Source organism: Chanos chanos, chromosome 1, assembly GCF_902362185.1.
Source record: "Chanos chanos chromosome 1, fChaCha1.1, whole genome shotgun sequence".
In the NCBI taxonomy this organism is placed as follows: domain Eukaryota; kingdom Metazoa; phylum Chordata; class Actinopteri; order Gonorynchiformes; family Chanidae; genus Chanos; species Chanos chanos.
In genome coordinates this window covers 39,090,904-39,108,967 of record NC_044495.1, presented here as the reverse complement: position 1 = coordinate 39,108,967, position 18,064 = coordinate 39,090,904, and the positions used below count along the sequence as shown (strand labels likewise).

The 18,064-nt window shown below is 41.2% G+C and overlaps 2 protein-coding genes across 3 annotated transcripts; both read left to right on the top strand.

Moving 5' to 3' along the window:
- Positions 1–6,206: 6,206 nt before the first annotated feature.
- LOC115826612 (NADH-cytochrome b5 reductase 2) lies at positions 6,207–12,244 on the top strand. The gene is made up of 10 exons (XM_030790494.1): positions 6,207–6,230; positions 7,433–7,519; positions 7,691–7,762; positions 7,971–8,043; positions 8,171–8,277; positions 8,508–8,637; positions 10,067–10,150; positions 10,392–10,477; positions 10,913–11,012; positions 11,357–12,244. The coding sequence occupies exons 1-10, from the start codon at positions 6,216–6,218 to the stop codon at positions 11,527–11,529; spliced, it is 927 nt and encodes a 308-aa protein (XP_030646354.1). The 5' UTR covers positions 6,207–6,215; the 3' UTR covers positions 11,530–12,244.
- Positions 12,245–12,705: 461 nt separating this feature from the next.
- On the top strand, positions 12,706–16,698 carry LOC115826594 (NADH-cytochrome b5 reductase 2). Of its 2 annotated transcripts, none has more exons than XM_030790484.1 (9): positions 12,706–12,799; positions 13,711–13,869; positions 14,078–14,150; positions 14,278–14,384; positions 14,616–14,745; positions 15,059–15,142; positions 15,387–15,472; positions 15,972–16,071; positions 16,414–16,698. In XM_030790484.1, the coding sequence occupies exons 1-9, from the start codon at positions 12,731–12,733 to the stop codon at positions 16,584–16,586; spliced, it is 981 nt and encodes a 326-aa protein (XP_030646344.1). In that variant the 5' UTR covers positions 12,706–12,730; the 3' UTR covers positions 16,587–16,698. The 2 variants fall into 2 exon arrangements, with proteins under 2 accessions (XP_030646344.1, XP_030646336.1); XM_030790476.1 differs by having other exon boundaries at positions 16,411–16,698.
- Positions 16,699–18,064: the final 1,366 nt, after the last annotated feature.

Genomic DNA, 18,064 nt, shown 5'->3' with positions numbered 1-18,064 from the left:
ATGGTTCTACTTGTCAGTTATAACTTATGAAGGATGTCCATGTTGACTGATGCCTGTAATTTTAGGGAGGAGACTGAGATCAGCTCACTGACAGTAGAAAGAGCTTCAGAGAATGAGGTGAAATTCTCTCTTTCAGCCTGCTACAGCTCTTTCATTTCCCTCTACTTTTGTACTCCGTTCTCTGGTTTTCTTTTCTTCTGTTCTGTCTCACAAAGACTCACTGTGTATTTTTTCCCCTTTATCCCTCTTTTCTCACTGTAAGGGACACTCTTCCTCTCTTTTACAGCGGTGTGGGGTGAGGCGAGTTCTCCTCCACCCTCACTATGACCCGTCCACACAGGATTTTGATGCGGCCCTGTTGGAACTGGACCCTCCTCTGATTCTCAGCCAACACACTCAGCCTGTCTGTCTTCCTCCCAGCTTACAGAAAGTCCCAACCTATCAAAACTGCAGAACTGCAGTGTGGAACAGCCAAACCAGTGCGTCATAGACCCCCTTTTTAACAAAGGCTAGACAAAGCAGGGACAGTTTCACGCCAGGTCAAACAATTATTTGTTTATGCAGAAACTGTGCATGTGTGGTATGAACAAACATGACATTTCGCAGTTTCATTATCCAATACCTAAGTATCATGGTTGATAGGGCATGCGTAGCGACTTTGTTTGACTTTCAGTGTTTCGATTTAGCATAATCTGGATTTGTATGGTCAAATAGACACACTGCTGGCCAGATCACAGCTTTAAAAACTAATGTTATGGAAACTGCAGTTAACTGTAGACTGCCATTTATGGTGTTTATCACACTATGGCTGGATAACCTTATTCACCAGATCATAAATCATTTCATTCTAATTGTACTTTGATGTGTGCTGTCTGTTTGTGTGTGTGTGTGTGTGTGTATGTATGTGTGTGTATACACACTTCGTTAGTGAACTCCCAGGATACTGAAGCATCTTTAATGGCAAATTCAGAGTGTGAACACCATTTCCCTGACAGACCGATTCCCAGCATGCTTTGCGCTGTGCACACAGAGTGGGACAGTCAAGACCCCTGTAGGGTGAGGATCTCCAGAGACTCTTCACTCTGACTGTCCACACACAGTCTGCATGTGTCAGTACAAGACCTGATACATTTCAGTTTATTTCACTGCTTGCAACCTGGTTTGCACTACATTGCCCTCTAGTGACACTTATGCAGAACTACACCTCTGAAATATCTGTTGGAGCCACACCTCTGAAATGTCTATTGTCATACGCAGCGCTACCAAATTTAATGCTTGGCAGATACACTTGCCAGCCCCACAGAATGATTTATCTTGCTCTAATCCAGTGCTAACACATTTTAATGAGCACATCAAAATCCTTATTTTAATCAGCCGAATTTGTGCATTGCTTTAAAAGCATGGTCTTGTAGGATGAAAACCTCTAATATACAGAGTTTAAATAAGTTATATCTGCTCTGGATTGCATGACATTAGTGTTCAACAAGTCTGTAACAGACAAAATTCAAACTGAATAAGATGCAAAACATTTCTTTTGATTATTAGGAGATCCCCCGACCAATAACTGATGTCTTACTTTTGCCATCACTGAACTTTTCACAGGTGAATTCTGGAAGTCCACTGTTTTGTCAGAAAAATGAATCTCACTGGGTTGTGATGGGGGTGATGAGCCAGAGAAAGGGCTGTGGAAAGGTCCAGAATTTAGCGGTGTATTCTTCAGTACCTGCCCTAAGAGACTGGATCCTACAAAACCTTAATGGTGGGGGCTTTATGTTGCTGTATATTTTCACATATGTGCACTAAAGGCATGTTTATGTTATCAACCATCATTATTATATTATTACATCATCATTTTTACATAAATCTAAGCTCATCATATTGTTAGGATGCATAGAGCTATGTATTTAGCAATACCTGTTGTTACAGAAGTTTAAAAAGTCCAGTGGCTACTGTGCTAATGTTCTTGCACATATAGAACTGACTGAAAAAGAAATTGAATAGTCTTCACTAAAGACTGAGCACAAGGCTACAGTAGTCTGTGTCCTTGTGTGTCAGAACTTTTAGTAACACTTCTTCAGATAGCAGGAGTTATTCCATCTCTCAGGGGCAGGTGAGCAGGTTTAGATGTCTTGTTTATTGCTCAACATTTTATCTGTCTTCCTTTACAGGCTGCTGGCTGTCAGAGTTTGAGGAAGAGACAGATAATCCTGACTATGAAACTGAATCATCAGGAACAAACTGCTAATCTCATCTCAAAACCTCCAGAGAGAGAGAGAGAGAGAGAGAGAGAGAGAGAGAGAGAGAGAGAGAGAGAGAGAGCAAGAGAGCCAGCCTCACATTTATATATAAAATAAATAAACAACTTAAATAAACAAAAATAAACAAAAGTATTGGCAACTGAGCTGCAAAGACTATTGTGAATAAAAATATAAAACCTGTCATGAAATTATGTTCCATATGTTTTGTTATGATACAGATTATACACTAGTAAATATGAACCAGACTGATGTGATGTGTATACTAAGTGTGCACTTCCTCCTTTTGTTTGGATACTTATGGTTAAATTGTATATGCACAAAAACTTTTGATATCCATGTGTTTATGTTGAAGAACAAGGTGTATTTTGTCTGCTGTTATACATTAAGTGCATGAAATTTATGCTTAATCAACTTTTCAGAGGTGGAAATAGAGTACAAACACATATAAATCTGATCTGTTTAGCGTATAGCATTTTTACAGTTAATAAACCTCCGCAGCAACGTTTAAACACCATCAAAACTACATGAGAACACTCCTGTTTTTTTAACACAACATTTTTGCATACCTGTCAACACTCCCGTCTCTCCCAGGTTTCTCCTGTATTTCAAGGCCATCTCCCAGCGCCCTCCTGTTTTGTTGTTTCTCCTGGGAAACTCCCATAATTTGCCTGGCCCTCAAACTTTATTCTGAATAATCGTCATACATGGATCCATAATTTTTGTATGTTTGTCTAACGTTACCCAAATTGCCAGATCATCTATGAAACACAATCTACACACACAACCCAGACACTACATGCAATTTCAACCCATCTATCACCTCAACCTGGCAACCCACAACCCAAATCAAGGTGCGTGTGTGCCGCTGTTTTCCGCGCAGGCAGGCGGGCCAGTTGAATGCTAAATGGATTAGCTAACTTAGCTGTTATCAAAATGTCAGGGAAGGACAGCGTTCCACCTAAAAAAAACGAATACACCTGTGAAGCTAAGTAGAGTTGGACTGTACAGTTTCCATTTATATCTGCTAGTCACCAGAATAGTGGCCATGCCTTTTGCAAAGCCTGTAAGGTTGATTTTAATATGGGGCACGACAGGGAAAATGACGTGAGCCAACATATCAGCTCCCAAAAGGGTACACCGGCAACATCAACCTTCAACACCAAGGGACAGGCACAGGCAGAAACCATCTTAACTCGAGACAAACTGAACTCAAAATGGCTATGCAGATAGCAAAGAAGGACATTCCGTTTTCATTTTGTGACGACTGCAGTGCAAGTGTGGCCGGCATGTTCCCTAATTCTGCGATAGCCAGAAAATACTCTTCGGGAAGGATATAAATAAATTAATTAATACACATATAATAAATCTGGTTTATTTACTTATTTATTTACTATTTAGATCTGTCGAAAGAAATGCGCTTTGACCACCGCCTGTCTAGGCCATCTGATGAGGCACTGATGGCCCTCCTCAGGAGGGAGAAGACCCATGACTGGGTGCAATATATGGAGGTACTCCTGGTGGTCTACTGGCTGGCACATGGATTGTCTGACACCGTTGTCTCCCGGGTCTTTGATGTGCCAAAGACAACCATGTCTTGCATGACATTGTACATCGGATGCGTGGCATAATCCTGTCTCTCCTGGACAAAGTGGTCCACTTCCTCACACACAGGCACAGTGTGCTGAACTTGGCCATGACTTCCAATCCCTTGCCAACAGCTCAGCCTTCAGCCACTGTGTGGGAGCCATTGATGGATGCCACATCCGCATAAAGGCTCTCCATGGTCCACATGCACAAGACTACTTGAACAGAAAACCCTTTCATTCTGTCCAGTTTCAGGCAATCTGTGACAGCACTGACAAATGTCTGGACATATCTGTTGGTTACCCTGGTTCAGTCCACGACACCAGGGTGCTAAGAAATAGTCCAGTGTTTGTCAAGGGCTGTTACCTACCAGCTGGTTACTTCATCATGGAGGATGGGGGATACCTATGTCTGACTGCACCAGTCAACCTCATTACCCCATACCGGGAACCAGTGAGGGGAAGAGTGGAGGCACGCTTCAACGTTCACCATGCCAGAGCTCAAATCATTATAAAGGGGGCCTTTGGCATGACGAAGGCATGGTGGCAAGGGATCTTCTTCAAAGCCCTGGAAGTGGATCACACCTTTGCTCCTAATGTCGTCGCAGTGTGTGCAGTTCTCCACAACATCTGCATCACTGCTGGGGACATCCTGGAGCCGGCTGAGGAAGAGGATCCAGTGCCACCACCACTACCTGTGCAAGGGGATCAACATGGAGGTCGGCATTACAAGGACAGACTGGCAGCACAAGTGTCTGCCCCAAACTAGCGTCCCTCTGCAAGATCATGACTATTTCATTTTGTAAAGTGAATAAATGGCTTTCGTGTTAGATTCTGGTTTCAGTCAAGAACTGGTTTCAGTCAAGAATTCAAGAACTGCATTTATAGCCTACGTGTGTTCCATTACCGCTAGGCTCCTTTTTTCATCTGTCTGGTCATTATATTTAGCTTGTATATTTCACAGGAGTAGGTCGGTCACTTTGCATTCAGGTGCTTATACCTTTACTCACCAGGTACATTCTGGTGTTGAGAACATTTCAATGTGCATCACAGTAAAGAACATACATTATGTTGCATTTGCAGCAGAAATCTCATGTGTTTGAGGTGACAGTTCTGAAAATGGGGCTCCTGACATCTATTGCTATTGGCCAGAGGCGGGAGGAAGGGGCTTGCGCAGTACAGTGAGTTAGGCAGTGGTGAGAGCAGTGGTTGGGGACAGCTCCGACAGGTGGGCTAGGTTTTTGCTTGTGTTGCTCAATACCATTCCATTCATTCAGTATTCAACACAACAGGACTCTAATTTTACTTGTCTAGAGCAGCATCCCCTGCTTCCTCCTTTTCAGCCTGCTTTTTGAGGAAGGCCAACATGCCGCCACCCCTCTTTGGCCTTTTAGTGGGTGGCTGGGAGTAGGTGGAGGGCATGGACTCCTCCTCACTATCTGGGCCAGGCATGAGAGACATTTATGAAGGCTCCTCACATCCAGAAGATGAGGCTTCAGCAGCAGTCTGGCCATGGTTTGAGGCAATGTGGGTCGGAGGCTGAATGGACGGCCTTTCCAAGTGCCTCATGTATGGCATCAAGCCACGGCCAAGTAGCTATTGTTGCCTCACCACCATCTGTGCCTGTGCCTGTGGGGGGATGAACAGAATGTTTCTGAAAGGGCAGTTGGGGCAGAATGTACAGTGACCAATAATGGAATAGTCTAACTGTTACTAGCCATTCAACTTTGTGGCTACTCAAAATTGCTTTTGCCTCAAATGTTGAAAAGTTAATCAAATGTGTAGATAACTAATTAATAGGCACATTACATTTCCATATAGAGGGCTGGGGTAACCAATGTATGGGGTAGCTTGTTTTAATTGTACAACATAATATTCCCAAACACTAGCCCACCACAGTGCCCAGCCATATGATTTGCTCTACCTTGTATTTGGTTTTCAAGCTGTCCCATTTTTTGGAGGCCTGCATGGCAGTCACCTGCCCCTCCAGCCCCATTACCACCTGGCCCTCCAGCCCCTCACCATCTGCCTTTTGGTCCGAATTAGCTCAATTCACCATACCCATTTATAACATTTTAACCCACGAATACACTTACTCCCAGCCTGATTTGGCTGCATTTCTCTTCCCCCTGAAGAGATGATCCAGTTTAACCCTTGCCTTTATTAAGTCAAGAGTTTCAGTATTTGTGATTGAAGTAAAATTAATCAATAATATTCCTAAAGGCTGGCAGTCCTTTGTCAGTCATGTTGATCGTTTGTTTTCAGGAACAGCCGTTTGTTTTTGTGGTGCGTCACTTTAATTGATGCTGGCGCAAGGAATATGCGCTGTGTGAACTCTGATCTTGGTTAGCAGAGCAGCACAGAGAAGGCAAGCATGGAAGACAGTGTGGTGAGATCCTGCCTTTCTCTTTCAGCTTTTTCCTCTACCCCTCTCTCTTTCTTTCTCTCTCGATCCCTCTCTTTTCCCTCAACTTTTCAATTCTACTTTTCACTTCTTCCTGTATTCTCAAACTCTTCCCTCACTGTTGCTGGTGGAAAAATGACACAGCAGAAGAGGAAAGGTGAATAATTACAAAGAGGTGCTGAGTGCAAAGTTTTACTTCAAACCTTCTACTTTGAGGAATGGTGAATAATTACAAAGATGTGCTGAGTGCAAAGTCTCACTTCAAACCTTCTACTTGAATATATGCCAGTGTGTACAGGAGTAAGATTCATATACTGTAGCATACCAGTTTATTGTGATTGCTCACTCATCATTATCTAAGCCGCTTATCCTGATTAGGGTCGTGGAACCTATCCCAGCGCTCATAGGGCGAAAGGCGGGGAAACACCCTGGACAGGTCACCAGTCCGGCGCACGGCACACAGACAAACACACGCAGACACTTCATACCTAGGGGCAATTTAGTGTCTCCAATTCACCTAACCTGCATGTCTTTGGACTGTGGGAGGAAACCGGAGCTCCTGGGGGAAACCCACGCAGGCACGGGGAAAACATGCAAACCCCACACAAAAAGGACCCTGGCCGCCCGGCCAGGAATCGAACCCGAGACCGCCTTGCTGTGAGGCGACATAGCTACCCACAGTGCCACCATGCCGCCCATTATGATTGCTGATATATGATTATATTGTTTTTTGTCATTTGTTCGGCTGAGTCAGTGGTTGTGAGTGTCTATTACTGGTGTATGAGATTTCTTGTTATTGTTTGTTTGTTTGTTTGTTTTTTTGGTCAAGCACATGGCTTTCAGGTTATGTCTGCGGTTGCAAGGACATGCGTTTGATTGCATGGCTGTGTTTACGGTTGCACGGTCATTTCTGTGGTTGCATGGTCATATGTACAGTTTACACAGTCATACCTTTGTTTGCACAATTGTGTCTGCAGTTGCATGGTCATGTCTGCAGTTTGCATGGTCATGTCTGTAATTTGAATGGTCATGTGTGCGGTTTCTGTGGTGGTACATGTGGTTGCATGGTCATGTCTGCAGTTTGCCCGGTCATGTCTGTGGTTTTCTACTGTTGTGTCTGTGGTTGTATGGTAATGTGTGGTCAGTATTGTGTATTTGTGCGTCAACAGTATGGTTGTGTGTTTCAGCTGGGGCCAGTGCTGATTGGAGTGTTTGTGTTGGTGGCCACTGTGCTGTACATGATCCTGAACCCTGTCACCTCTAAGAAACAAAAGATGCAGAGCCAAGACCCTGACCATGAGACCCTGAAGGGCTCCACTGTCAAATTCCCTGAGACCCTGAAGGACTCCACTGTCAAATACCCACTGCCACGCATAGAGAAAGAAGTCAGTTCTAGCAAACAAAAGAAACAGAGCCAAGACCCTGACCATGAGACCCTGAAGGACTCCACTGTCAGATTCCCCAAGACCCTGAAAGACTCCAGTGTCAAATATCCACTGCCACTCATAGAGAAAGAGGTCAGTTCTTAACCACTACAATGCAATACCAGTTCGTACACATTATATGTATATGTTGATAACACGCTAAGGAAAAGTATCTGAAAGAATTTGATTTGATTATTTTCTGAGAAGAACTACAGTTGAAGAAGAAAATAAAGAAGTTGTGGAGACCAGTGTTGAAAGAGTTAGGCGACAAATGCTCTGATTTTGTTTGGCATCCTGACAGGAGATTAGCCATGACACCAAGAGGTTCCGGTTTGGCCTTCCCTCATCCTCGCATGTCCTTGGCCTGCCTGTCGGTACTGTGCTGTCCTTCCATCCATATATCCTGCCTCACCTACTTTTTCTGATATTTCAAAATAACAACTCTAATCACACTGTGAATCAGACTTAAATTAATCATTGATCTGTGCCTTTGCTCAATAGGACAGCATGTTTACCTTTCTGCTAAAGTCAGTGGGAACCTGGTCATCCGTGCCTACACACCAGTGTCCAGTGATGAAGACCAGGGCTACGTTGATCTGGTCGTGAAGGTATTACCTTAATTTAGTCTCTAAAGACTGCATACTACTTATACAATGGGTGGACCATTTTTAAAGAAAAAAAAATCATAATAATTTTGCTGAATTGTGTTTTTAAAAGACATTTTAAGTTTTAGTCCCAGAACATTTAAAACACCTCTTTTTCATTTAAGTCATACATTTTTAAAAATCATTTAAAAAGCTCATTAAAAATGTAAGTAACATACAGTCTGTCTTTCCAGGTGTACTACAAAAATACTCATCCTAACTATCCAGATGGAGGCAAGATGTCTCAGTATCTGGACAACATGAAAATTGGAGACACCATTGACTTCCGAGGCCCGAATGGATTGCTTGTGTACAATGGAAATGGTACAATCTAGCTCACTTCAGTAAAGCAAGACACACAAAATACACTGTTTGCAAAGTTCTGTCCTATATGGACCGACCTCATCGTAAGAAAATGAACCTAGTCTCCAATAGATGGTAGTGGTTTGGTGCAGTTTGGTTCATTTTAGTGAACCGAGTCTTTCGAACAGTTTGAGAAACTGAAGCAGGTTTTTGAGTTTTGATTCTTCTGCGCTTTCCTCACTCGTTTCTTCGGCTTATGGCACTCGCTGAAGCTTTACATTGAATGCAAAAGGCCGTGTGCAAATCTAATGTTGATAAAATATTTACTCAAACTTTGCATAATTTCAATGAAGCCATTTATTTCTTCTTTGCTAATGTTCCCTTTGAATTTCAAAATGGTAAATTAAATCAATGTATCGATTAATGTGCATAGTTTAAAACACATCAGTTTAACATCGTACAATTATGTGCATGTCTTTAAAACTCCTTTTATTTATTTATTTCGACTGTCGTTTAAAAAAAAATAATCCTAATATCAAATTTTAATCTGGTAGCATAAACCAATACGTCGCATTTATTAGCTACACAAAAGTTTTGTTACACAAACGCGAACCTGCATGTCTTTCAGCCTTACGACCTTGTTTCCAAAGATCTGCTAGCCAGTCCTTATGGGATACTGGAATGGTGTGTCCACTGAATTGACAGTACGACCAAGAACATGAGTTAAGTATTTGGGTGTCTTCAGGTAGACTCGTATACTACACTGGACCGCTCTCGAACTCGGGTCTTCGAACTCGAGCAGTCTGAGTTTGAACTCGGGTTTTCGAACTCCAGCTGTTCGAGTTCGAACTCTTGCCATCGAATTTGGGTTTTCGAGTAGACACGTGTTTAAGCGGTTTAACGGAATTCAAATCCTTTTAATTGTAATACAAAGATTTACAATAACTGGGGTAAATGTAAACACTTGTCAATTTAGTAAAATAATTAGTCTGTTTTCTTAAAATGCGGACGTGAACTGCGACTTATTTTTTGGGCGCACTAGTCCACACTTTCTTGCTCTATGTTTATTGTTATTAACCCGTTGCTGTGCGCACTGTGTAGTGATACCAAAGGTTTCCGACCGATTGCATGGAGTTGACTGGGAGCAGCTGAATTAGAAAAAAAGAACGACTAAAAAAACTAACCAACGAACCAAACAAACAAATAATAACAACAAAAAAGACTCAGTTGTGCTGGTGAACCGGTACGAACGACTTACCAAAACAGTCAGAGAGAACGACTTTGGCGAGACGCCAAACGTGTTCATTTTCAAAACGTATTTTCCCCAACATACACATATCTCAGTTCAAACACAGAGGAGTTAAGATTTACATTTTTAAAAAAAGACTACCTGTGTGCTCTTTACACGTATTCTGTTGTTTGTCTGAGATGATTTTCAAATTTTGTCTAGGCAAGTTTGCTATTCGGCCTGACAAAAAATCTGAAGCCAATGTGCGGAAATTTAAACACGTGGGAATGATTGCTGGCGGAACAGGTGAGGCTTGTTCTTGTAGCTGTTTTATCATTTTAATCAAGTTTCCTCTCATTTCAGGGGATTAACAGCCTGTTTGTTTAAGATAGTAATTTGCTTTCTGCACCAAATTAAAAGTGATTCATTCAAACAATGCATTTCTTGTACGAAGTCTCTCTCTACTGAAAAAGAACTGTGTGATAATTGTGGTTAACAATTGGTTGTTAATTAAATCCATCATCTTCACGCTGCTTTTTCTTCGCAGGCATCACCCCAATGCTGCAACTGATTCGCTGCATTACTGCAGAACCCACTGACACCACAAAGTGTTCCCTGATATTCGCCAACCAGGTCAGTTACAGGACCGATAAAGATTATTTTTCATATTTTTCCTAATCATATTGTGCTATGGTCACCTGCTGCTTCCGATGTAAGATTTTGCGTTAATATAAAATGTAAACGGGTCTGGACCTAAATATGAATGAACTCATATTTACTGATTATGATGATGTAATAAACAATATGATGTTGTCATGAAGGCTATGAGATTTTTTGAAGGCGCTTCATAAGCATTCCTACATATGATCAGATGGAGAAGTGATCTAATTCCTTAATATTTCCCTACATCTAGCATCTATTTGGGTTGCATATATTGCTCTCACTTTCACCAAAATTTGCAGTACTCTCAGGGCTCATTGATTTCAGTGGCACTCTATCAGTTTGTAGTGATGTAACTCCTGAGGTTATTATTCTAGTGCTCTGAGCTGTTTTTTTTTTTGTATTCAGACAGAAGAGGATATCTTGCTAAGGAAAGAGCTGGAAGAGGTGCTAAACAAACACCCCGACAAATTCAGTCTATGGTACACGCTTGACAGACCTCCACAAGGTAAGGAGAAGACTGCAGTAAAACTCTGTAATAAAACTTCCCTAACAGTCACATAGCGCGTGAGGATTTCAGCTGTGTGAAATGGTTAAATACAAGGAAACTGAGACGTCCTCTTGTGACTTCTGTAGGGTTTTTTCAGTTGTGATGTTGCCCTAAGAATGTGAAAAGCCTCTTTGTAATCACATTTTACATGAACAAGATGTTTGTCACAGTTGATGTGAGATTCATAGGTATCGAATAAAGGAAAACACAAATGCTAATTGTATTACCATTTGATTTCCCTAGGGTTACGATACTAATGAAGAAAGCTTTAAAGTGTCTTTTGTTTTTTTTTCTTACAGGAGGATGGAAGTACAGCACAGGGTTTATCAATGCTGATATGATAAAAGACCACCTCCCACCACCGGCCAGCGACGTTCTCATAGTGATGTGTGGCCCACGTCCAATGATCCAGAACGCGTGCCTGTGGAGCCTCATTAAACTAGGCTACAAAACAGAAAACACTTTTGCCTACTAACCGTCCCAATGGTGATGTCAAATTTTGAAATGATGTGAGATAGTTTTGATTTTTGTGCGATACATTTCATGTTTGATATAGTGAATTAAGAAATTTAAATTTATTAATGTTATTTAGTATGTGTGGAAATGGACATATCTCAATAACCAAGTAGCATAGTGTGAATGTATATATGCTAATTATAATGTAAAGGATGTATATCTGCTGTGATGAACTGGCAACCTGTCCAGGGTGTTTCCCTGCCTTTTGCCCAGTGAGTGCTGAGATAGGCTCTAGCACCTCCTGTGACCCTTATTAGGATAAGCGACTTAGAGAATGAATGAAAGAATGGATGAATGACTGGATGAATGAAAGGATATGTGTCTAACTGAAGACGTATCTGAATTAGACATATGAGAATATAAAATGAACAAGGTCACCCAGCTGAAGAGTCAAGACTCCTCAGCCAGACATCTCTATGGGGACCAGAGCAAGAATACTAATAGCACATATGAACCAGACTGATGTGATGTGTATACTAAGTGTGCACTTCCTCCTTTTGTTTGGATACTTATGATTAAATTGTATATGCACAAAAACTTTTGATATCCATGTGTTTATGTTGAAAACCAAGGTGTATTTTGTCTGCTGTTATATGTTAAGTGCATGAATTTTATGCTTAATCAACTTTTCAGAGGTGGAAATAGAGTACAAAACATATAAACCTGATCTGCTTACGTGTGTAGCATTTTTACAGTTTATAAACCTCCGCAACACTTGAAACAACGTTTGAGCACCATCAGAACTGAATGAGAACACTCATACTAACTTCTGTTTTTTAACACAACATTTTTGTAACATACAAAAAAGGAGCTTAGTTATATTCGATCTCATTAAATGATTATTTTGCTGAAAAGAATTCAAAAAGTCTACAGGCTAGCAGTCAAACTCAGAGACTTGTGGTATTAGCCCAGCCCCTAAACTGCTATGATATGACGGTGGTGTGATTCCGGACCATTCTGAACTACACATGGTGTGCCAACAGCAATATGATGTCATTCTGACCATTGTCTGAACCTTTGATTCCTATTGGCTGATGTGTGTTAGAGCTGTTCTGCTACTGACTGAGGTGAGTTAGCTCCGCCTGCAGCTCCTCCCATGGGCAGGCCTTGTTGCAAAGGTCTGAGTGTTTGCTGCGAGAACTGGAGCTGTTTTACCCTTAATGCGTTGTGTGAACTCTGATCTTGGTGAGCAGAGCAGCACAGAGAAAGCAAGCATGGAAGACAGTGTGGTGAGATCCTGCCTTTCTCTTTCAGCTTTTTCTTCTACCCCTCTCTTTTCCTTTCTCTCGTTCTCTCTCTTTTCCCTCAACTTTTCAATTTAGTTATTCAAATTGGTATCTTTTTCTAACATTGGTTACTTTTCACTTCTTTCTCCATTCTTAAATTCTTCCCTCACTGTTGCTGGTGGAAAAATGACACAGCAGTAGAGGAAAGGTGAATAATTACAAAGGGGTGCTGAGTGCAAAGTCTTCAAAATTTCTACTTGAATATATGCCAATGTGTGCAGGGGTAAAATTCATATACTGTAGCATACCAATTTATCGTGATTGCTGATACATGATCATGTTGTTTTTTTGTCATTCGTTTGGCTGAGTCAGTGGTTGTGAGTGTGTATTAGTGGTATCGAGATGTCTTTACTGAAGGGTATATGAGATTTCTTGTTATTGGTTTTTGTTGTTTTTTTTGGGGGGTGTTATGCACATGGGCTTTCAGGTTATGTCTGTGGTTGCATGGACATGCGTTTGGTTGCATGGCTGTGTTTACAGTTGCACGGTCATTTCTGCGGTTGCATGGTCATATCGACAGTTTACACAGTCATACCTTTGTTTGCACGATTGTGTCTGCAGTTGCATGGTCATGTCTGCAGTTTGCATGGTCATGTCTGTAATTTGAATGGTCGTGTGTGCGGTTTCCGTGATGGTACATGTAGTTGCATGGTCATGTCTGCAGTTTGCATGGTCATGTCTGTAATTTGAATGGTCGTGTGTGCGGTTTCTGTGGTGGTACATGTGGTTGCATGGTCATGTCTGCAGTTTGCCCGGTCATGTCTGTGGTTTTCTACTGTTGTGTCTGTGGTTGTATGGTAATGTGTGGTCAGTATTGTGTATTTGTGCGTCAACAGTATGGTTGTGTGTTTCAGCTGGGGCCAGTGCTGATTGGAGTGTTTGTGTTGGTGGCCACTGTGCTGTACATGATCCTGAACCCCGTCAACTCTAACGGACAAAAGAAACAGAGCAAGTTCCCCAAGACCCTGAAGGACTCCACTGTCAAATATCCACTGCCACTCATAGAGAAAGAGGTCAGTTCTTAACCACTACAATGCAATACCAGTTCGTACACATTATATGTATATGTTGATAACACACCACAGAAAAGTATCTGAAAGAATTTGATTTGATTAATTTCTGAGAAGAACTACAGTTGAAGAAGAAAATAAAGAAGTTGTGGAGACCAGTGTTGAAAGAGTCAGGCGACAAATGCTCTGATTTTGTTTGGCATCCTGACAGGAGATTAGCCATGACACCAAGAGGTTCCGGTTTGGCCTTTCCTCATCCTCGCATGTCCTTGGCCTGCCTGTCGGTACTGTGCTGTCCTTCCATCCATATATCCTGCCTCACCTACTTTTTCTGATATTTCAAAATAACAACTGTAATCACACTGTGAATCAGACTTAAATTAATCATTGATCTGTGCCTTTGCTCAATAGGACAGCATGTTTACCTTTCTGCTAAAGTCAGTGGGAACCTGGTCATCCGTGCCTACACACCAGTGTCCAGTGATGAAGACCAGGGCTACGTCGATCTGGTCGTGAAGGTATTACCTTAATTTAGTCTCCGAAGACTGCATACTACTTATACAATGGGTGGACCATTTTTAAAGAAAAAAAAAATCATAATAATTTTGCTGAATTGTGTTTTTAAAAGACATTTTAAGTTTTAGTCCCAGAACATTTAAAACACCTCTTTTTCATTTAAGTCATACATTTTTAAAAATCATTTAAAAAGCTCATTAAAAATGTAAGTAACATACAGTCTGTCTTTCCAGGTGTACTACAAAAATACTCATCCTAACTATCCAGATGGAGGCAAGATGTCTCAGTATCTGGACGACATGAAAATTGGAGACACCATTGACTTCCGAGGCCCGAATGGATTGCTTGTGTACAATGGAAATGGTACAATCTAGCTGACTTCAGTAAAGCAAGACACACAAAATACACTGTTTGCAAAGTTCTGTCCTATATGGACCGACCTCATCGTAAGAAAATGAACCTAGTCTCCAATAGATGGCGGTGTTGTATCAGATGCTGTCATGGCAAGCGCATTAACGTGCTCATTTCCAAAACTGAACGTATTTTCCCCAGTATACACACATCTCAGTTCAAACACAGAAAAATTCAGATTTACATTTTTAAAAAAAGACTACCTGTGTGCTCTTTACATGTTTACTGTTGTTTGTCTGATATGATTCCAAAAATGTTTGTCTAGGCAAGTTTGCCATTCGGCCTGACAAAAAATCTGAAGCCAAGGTGCGGAAATTTAAACACGTGGGAATGATTGCTGGCGGAACAGGTGAGGCTTGTTCTTGGAGTTGTTTTATCATTTTAATCAAGTTGCCTCTTATTTCAGGGGATTAACAGCCATATATTTGTTTAAGATAGTCATTTGCTCTCTATACCAAATTAAAAGTGAGGAATTCAAACAATGCATTTCTTGTACGAAGTCTCTCTCTACTGAAAAAGAACTGTGTGATAATTGTAGTTAACAATTGGTGGTTAATTAAATTCATCATCTTCACGCTGCTTTTTCTTCGCAGGCATCACCCCAATGCTGCAACTGATTCGCTGCATTACTGCAGAACCCACTGACACCACAAAGTGTTCCCTGATATTCGCCAACCAGGTCAGTTACAGGACTGATAAAGATTATTTTCCTAATCATAAACCAGAAAACTTGCATAACGTCATCACAAACACATCATTTTAGCATTTAGAAATGTTTACCGGATACTGGATAGATAAGTGTCTGGTCACCTACTGCTTCAGATGTAAGATTTTGCGTTAATATAAAATGTAAACGGGTCTGGACCTAAATATGAATGAACTCATATTTACTGATTATGATGATGTAATAAACAATATGATGTTGTCATGAAGGCTATGAGATTTTTTGAAGGCACTTCATAAGCATTCCTACATATGATCAGATGGAGAAGTGATCTAATTCCTTAATATTTCCCTACATCTAGCATCTATTTGGGTTGCATATATTGCTCTCACTTTCACCAAAATTTGCAGTACTCTCAGGGCTCATTGATTTCAGTGGCACTCTATCAGTTTGTAGTGATGTAACTCCTGAGGTTATTATTCTAGTGCTCTGAGCTGTTTTTTTTTGTATTCAGACAGAAGAGGATATCTTGCTAAGGAAAGAGCTGGAAGAGGTGCTAAACAAACACCCCGACAAATTCAGTCTATGGTACACGCTTGACAGACCTCCACAAGGTAAGGAGAAGACTGCAGTAAAACTCTGTAATAAAACTTCCCTAACAGTCACATAGCGCGTGAGGATTTCAGCTGTGTGAAATGGTTAAATACAAGGAAACTGAGACGTCCTCTTGTGACTTCTGTAGGGTTTTTTCAGTTGTGATGTTGCCCTTAAAATGTGAAAAGCCTCTTTGTAATCACATTTTACATGAACAAGATGTTTGTCACAGTTGATGTGAGATTCATAGGTATCGAATAAAGGAAAACAGATGCTAATTGTGTTACCATTTGATTTCCCTAGGGTTACGATACTAATGAAGAAAGCTTTAAAGTGTCTTTTGTTTTTTTTTCTTACAGGAGGATGGAAGTACAGCACAGGGTTTATCAATGCTGATATGATAAAAGACCACCTTCCGCCGCCGGCCAGCGACGTTCTCATAGTGATGTGTGGCCCGCCTCCAATGATCCAGAACGCATGCCTGCCGAATCTCACCAAACTAGGCCACAAAACAGAAAACACTTTTGCCTACTAACTGTCCCAATGGTGATGTCAAATTTTGAAATGATGTGAGACAGTTTTGATTTTTTAAGACATATTTCATGTATGATATAATGAATTAATAAACGTTTTATTAATGTTGTTTAGTATGTGTGGAAATGGACATATGTCAATAACCAGGTAGCATAGTATGAATGTATATACACAGTGTCCTCCAGAATTATAGGTACCCTAATGTAATATGAGTGAAAAAGGCTCATGAAAATCCCCCTTACTGTTCATCAGATGTTGTCATTGCGCAGAAAATAAAGAAAAAATATCAATTCCATACGAGCCTATTACAACAAGAAAAAAAGTCACAGGTTATCACAAAATAACTCTTATTCCGAAAAACATGTGTGTTGTAATTAGTGGCACCCCCTCATTTAGTATTTTGTGCAGCCCCCTTTTGGAAATAGAACAGCACTGAATCTTCTCTTGTAATGTTTTATAAGACTGGAGAACACAGAGGAAGGGATTTTTGACCATTCCTTGATGCAGAATCTCTCCAAATCTTGCAGTCCTCGGTCTTCACTTGTACACTCTCTTCTTGAGCTGAACCCACAGGTTTTCAGTTGGATCTAGGTCAGCAGACTGGGTTGGCCATGGCAAAAGCTTGATTTTGTGTTCATTTAGCCAGTTTTGAGTGGATTTTGATGTGTGGTTTGGATCCTTGTCCTGCTGGAAGATCCAACCGCAACCAAGCTTTAGCTTCTTGGCAGAGGCAGCCAGATTTTGATTTAAAATCACCTGGTACTCCTGGAATCCATAATGCCATGTATGCGAACAATACTGCCAGGGTTTTTGGAGGAGAAACAGCCCCACAGCATCACAGATCCTCCACCATATTCAACGCTTGGTATTAGGTGCTTTTCTTTGTAGCTATATTTATTTCTATGCTAAACCCACCTTGAGTGTGTGGAGTCACAGAGCTCAATTTTTGTGTTGTCTGACCACAGCACCCTGTCCCAGCTTAAGTTCCAGTGGTGTCTGGCAAACTCCAAGCACTTTTGCTTGTGGCAAAAAGATAGGAAAGGCATCTCTCTGGCATACCTTCCAAACAGTTTGTTGGCATGGAGGTGATGTCTTATGGTGGATTTGGAGGCATGGTGACCCCAAGATGCCACCAAACTCTGTAATTCTGAAACTGTGGTCTTTAGAGATTTCCATCCTCACTGTGGCTGCTGAGAAAATAGCCTTGCGTCCTCTTCCACGCTGGTTCATGATACTTTTGAATTTCTTAAACTTCTTAATGATTGCCCTAACTGTTGATATGGGCATTGTAAGTTGAGCAGCTATTTTCTTGTATCCATTTCCTGATTTGTGCAGGTCAACACACTTTTGCCTTATTGCAACAGCATGCTCTTGAATCTGTCCCATGGTAGTGGATGACTAAGGGATTTGGGCCCTGTGTCGCCTCGTTTTTATACCCCAGTGAAACAGGAAATCATTGATAACTGCTTAAAATTTCCT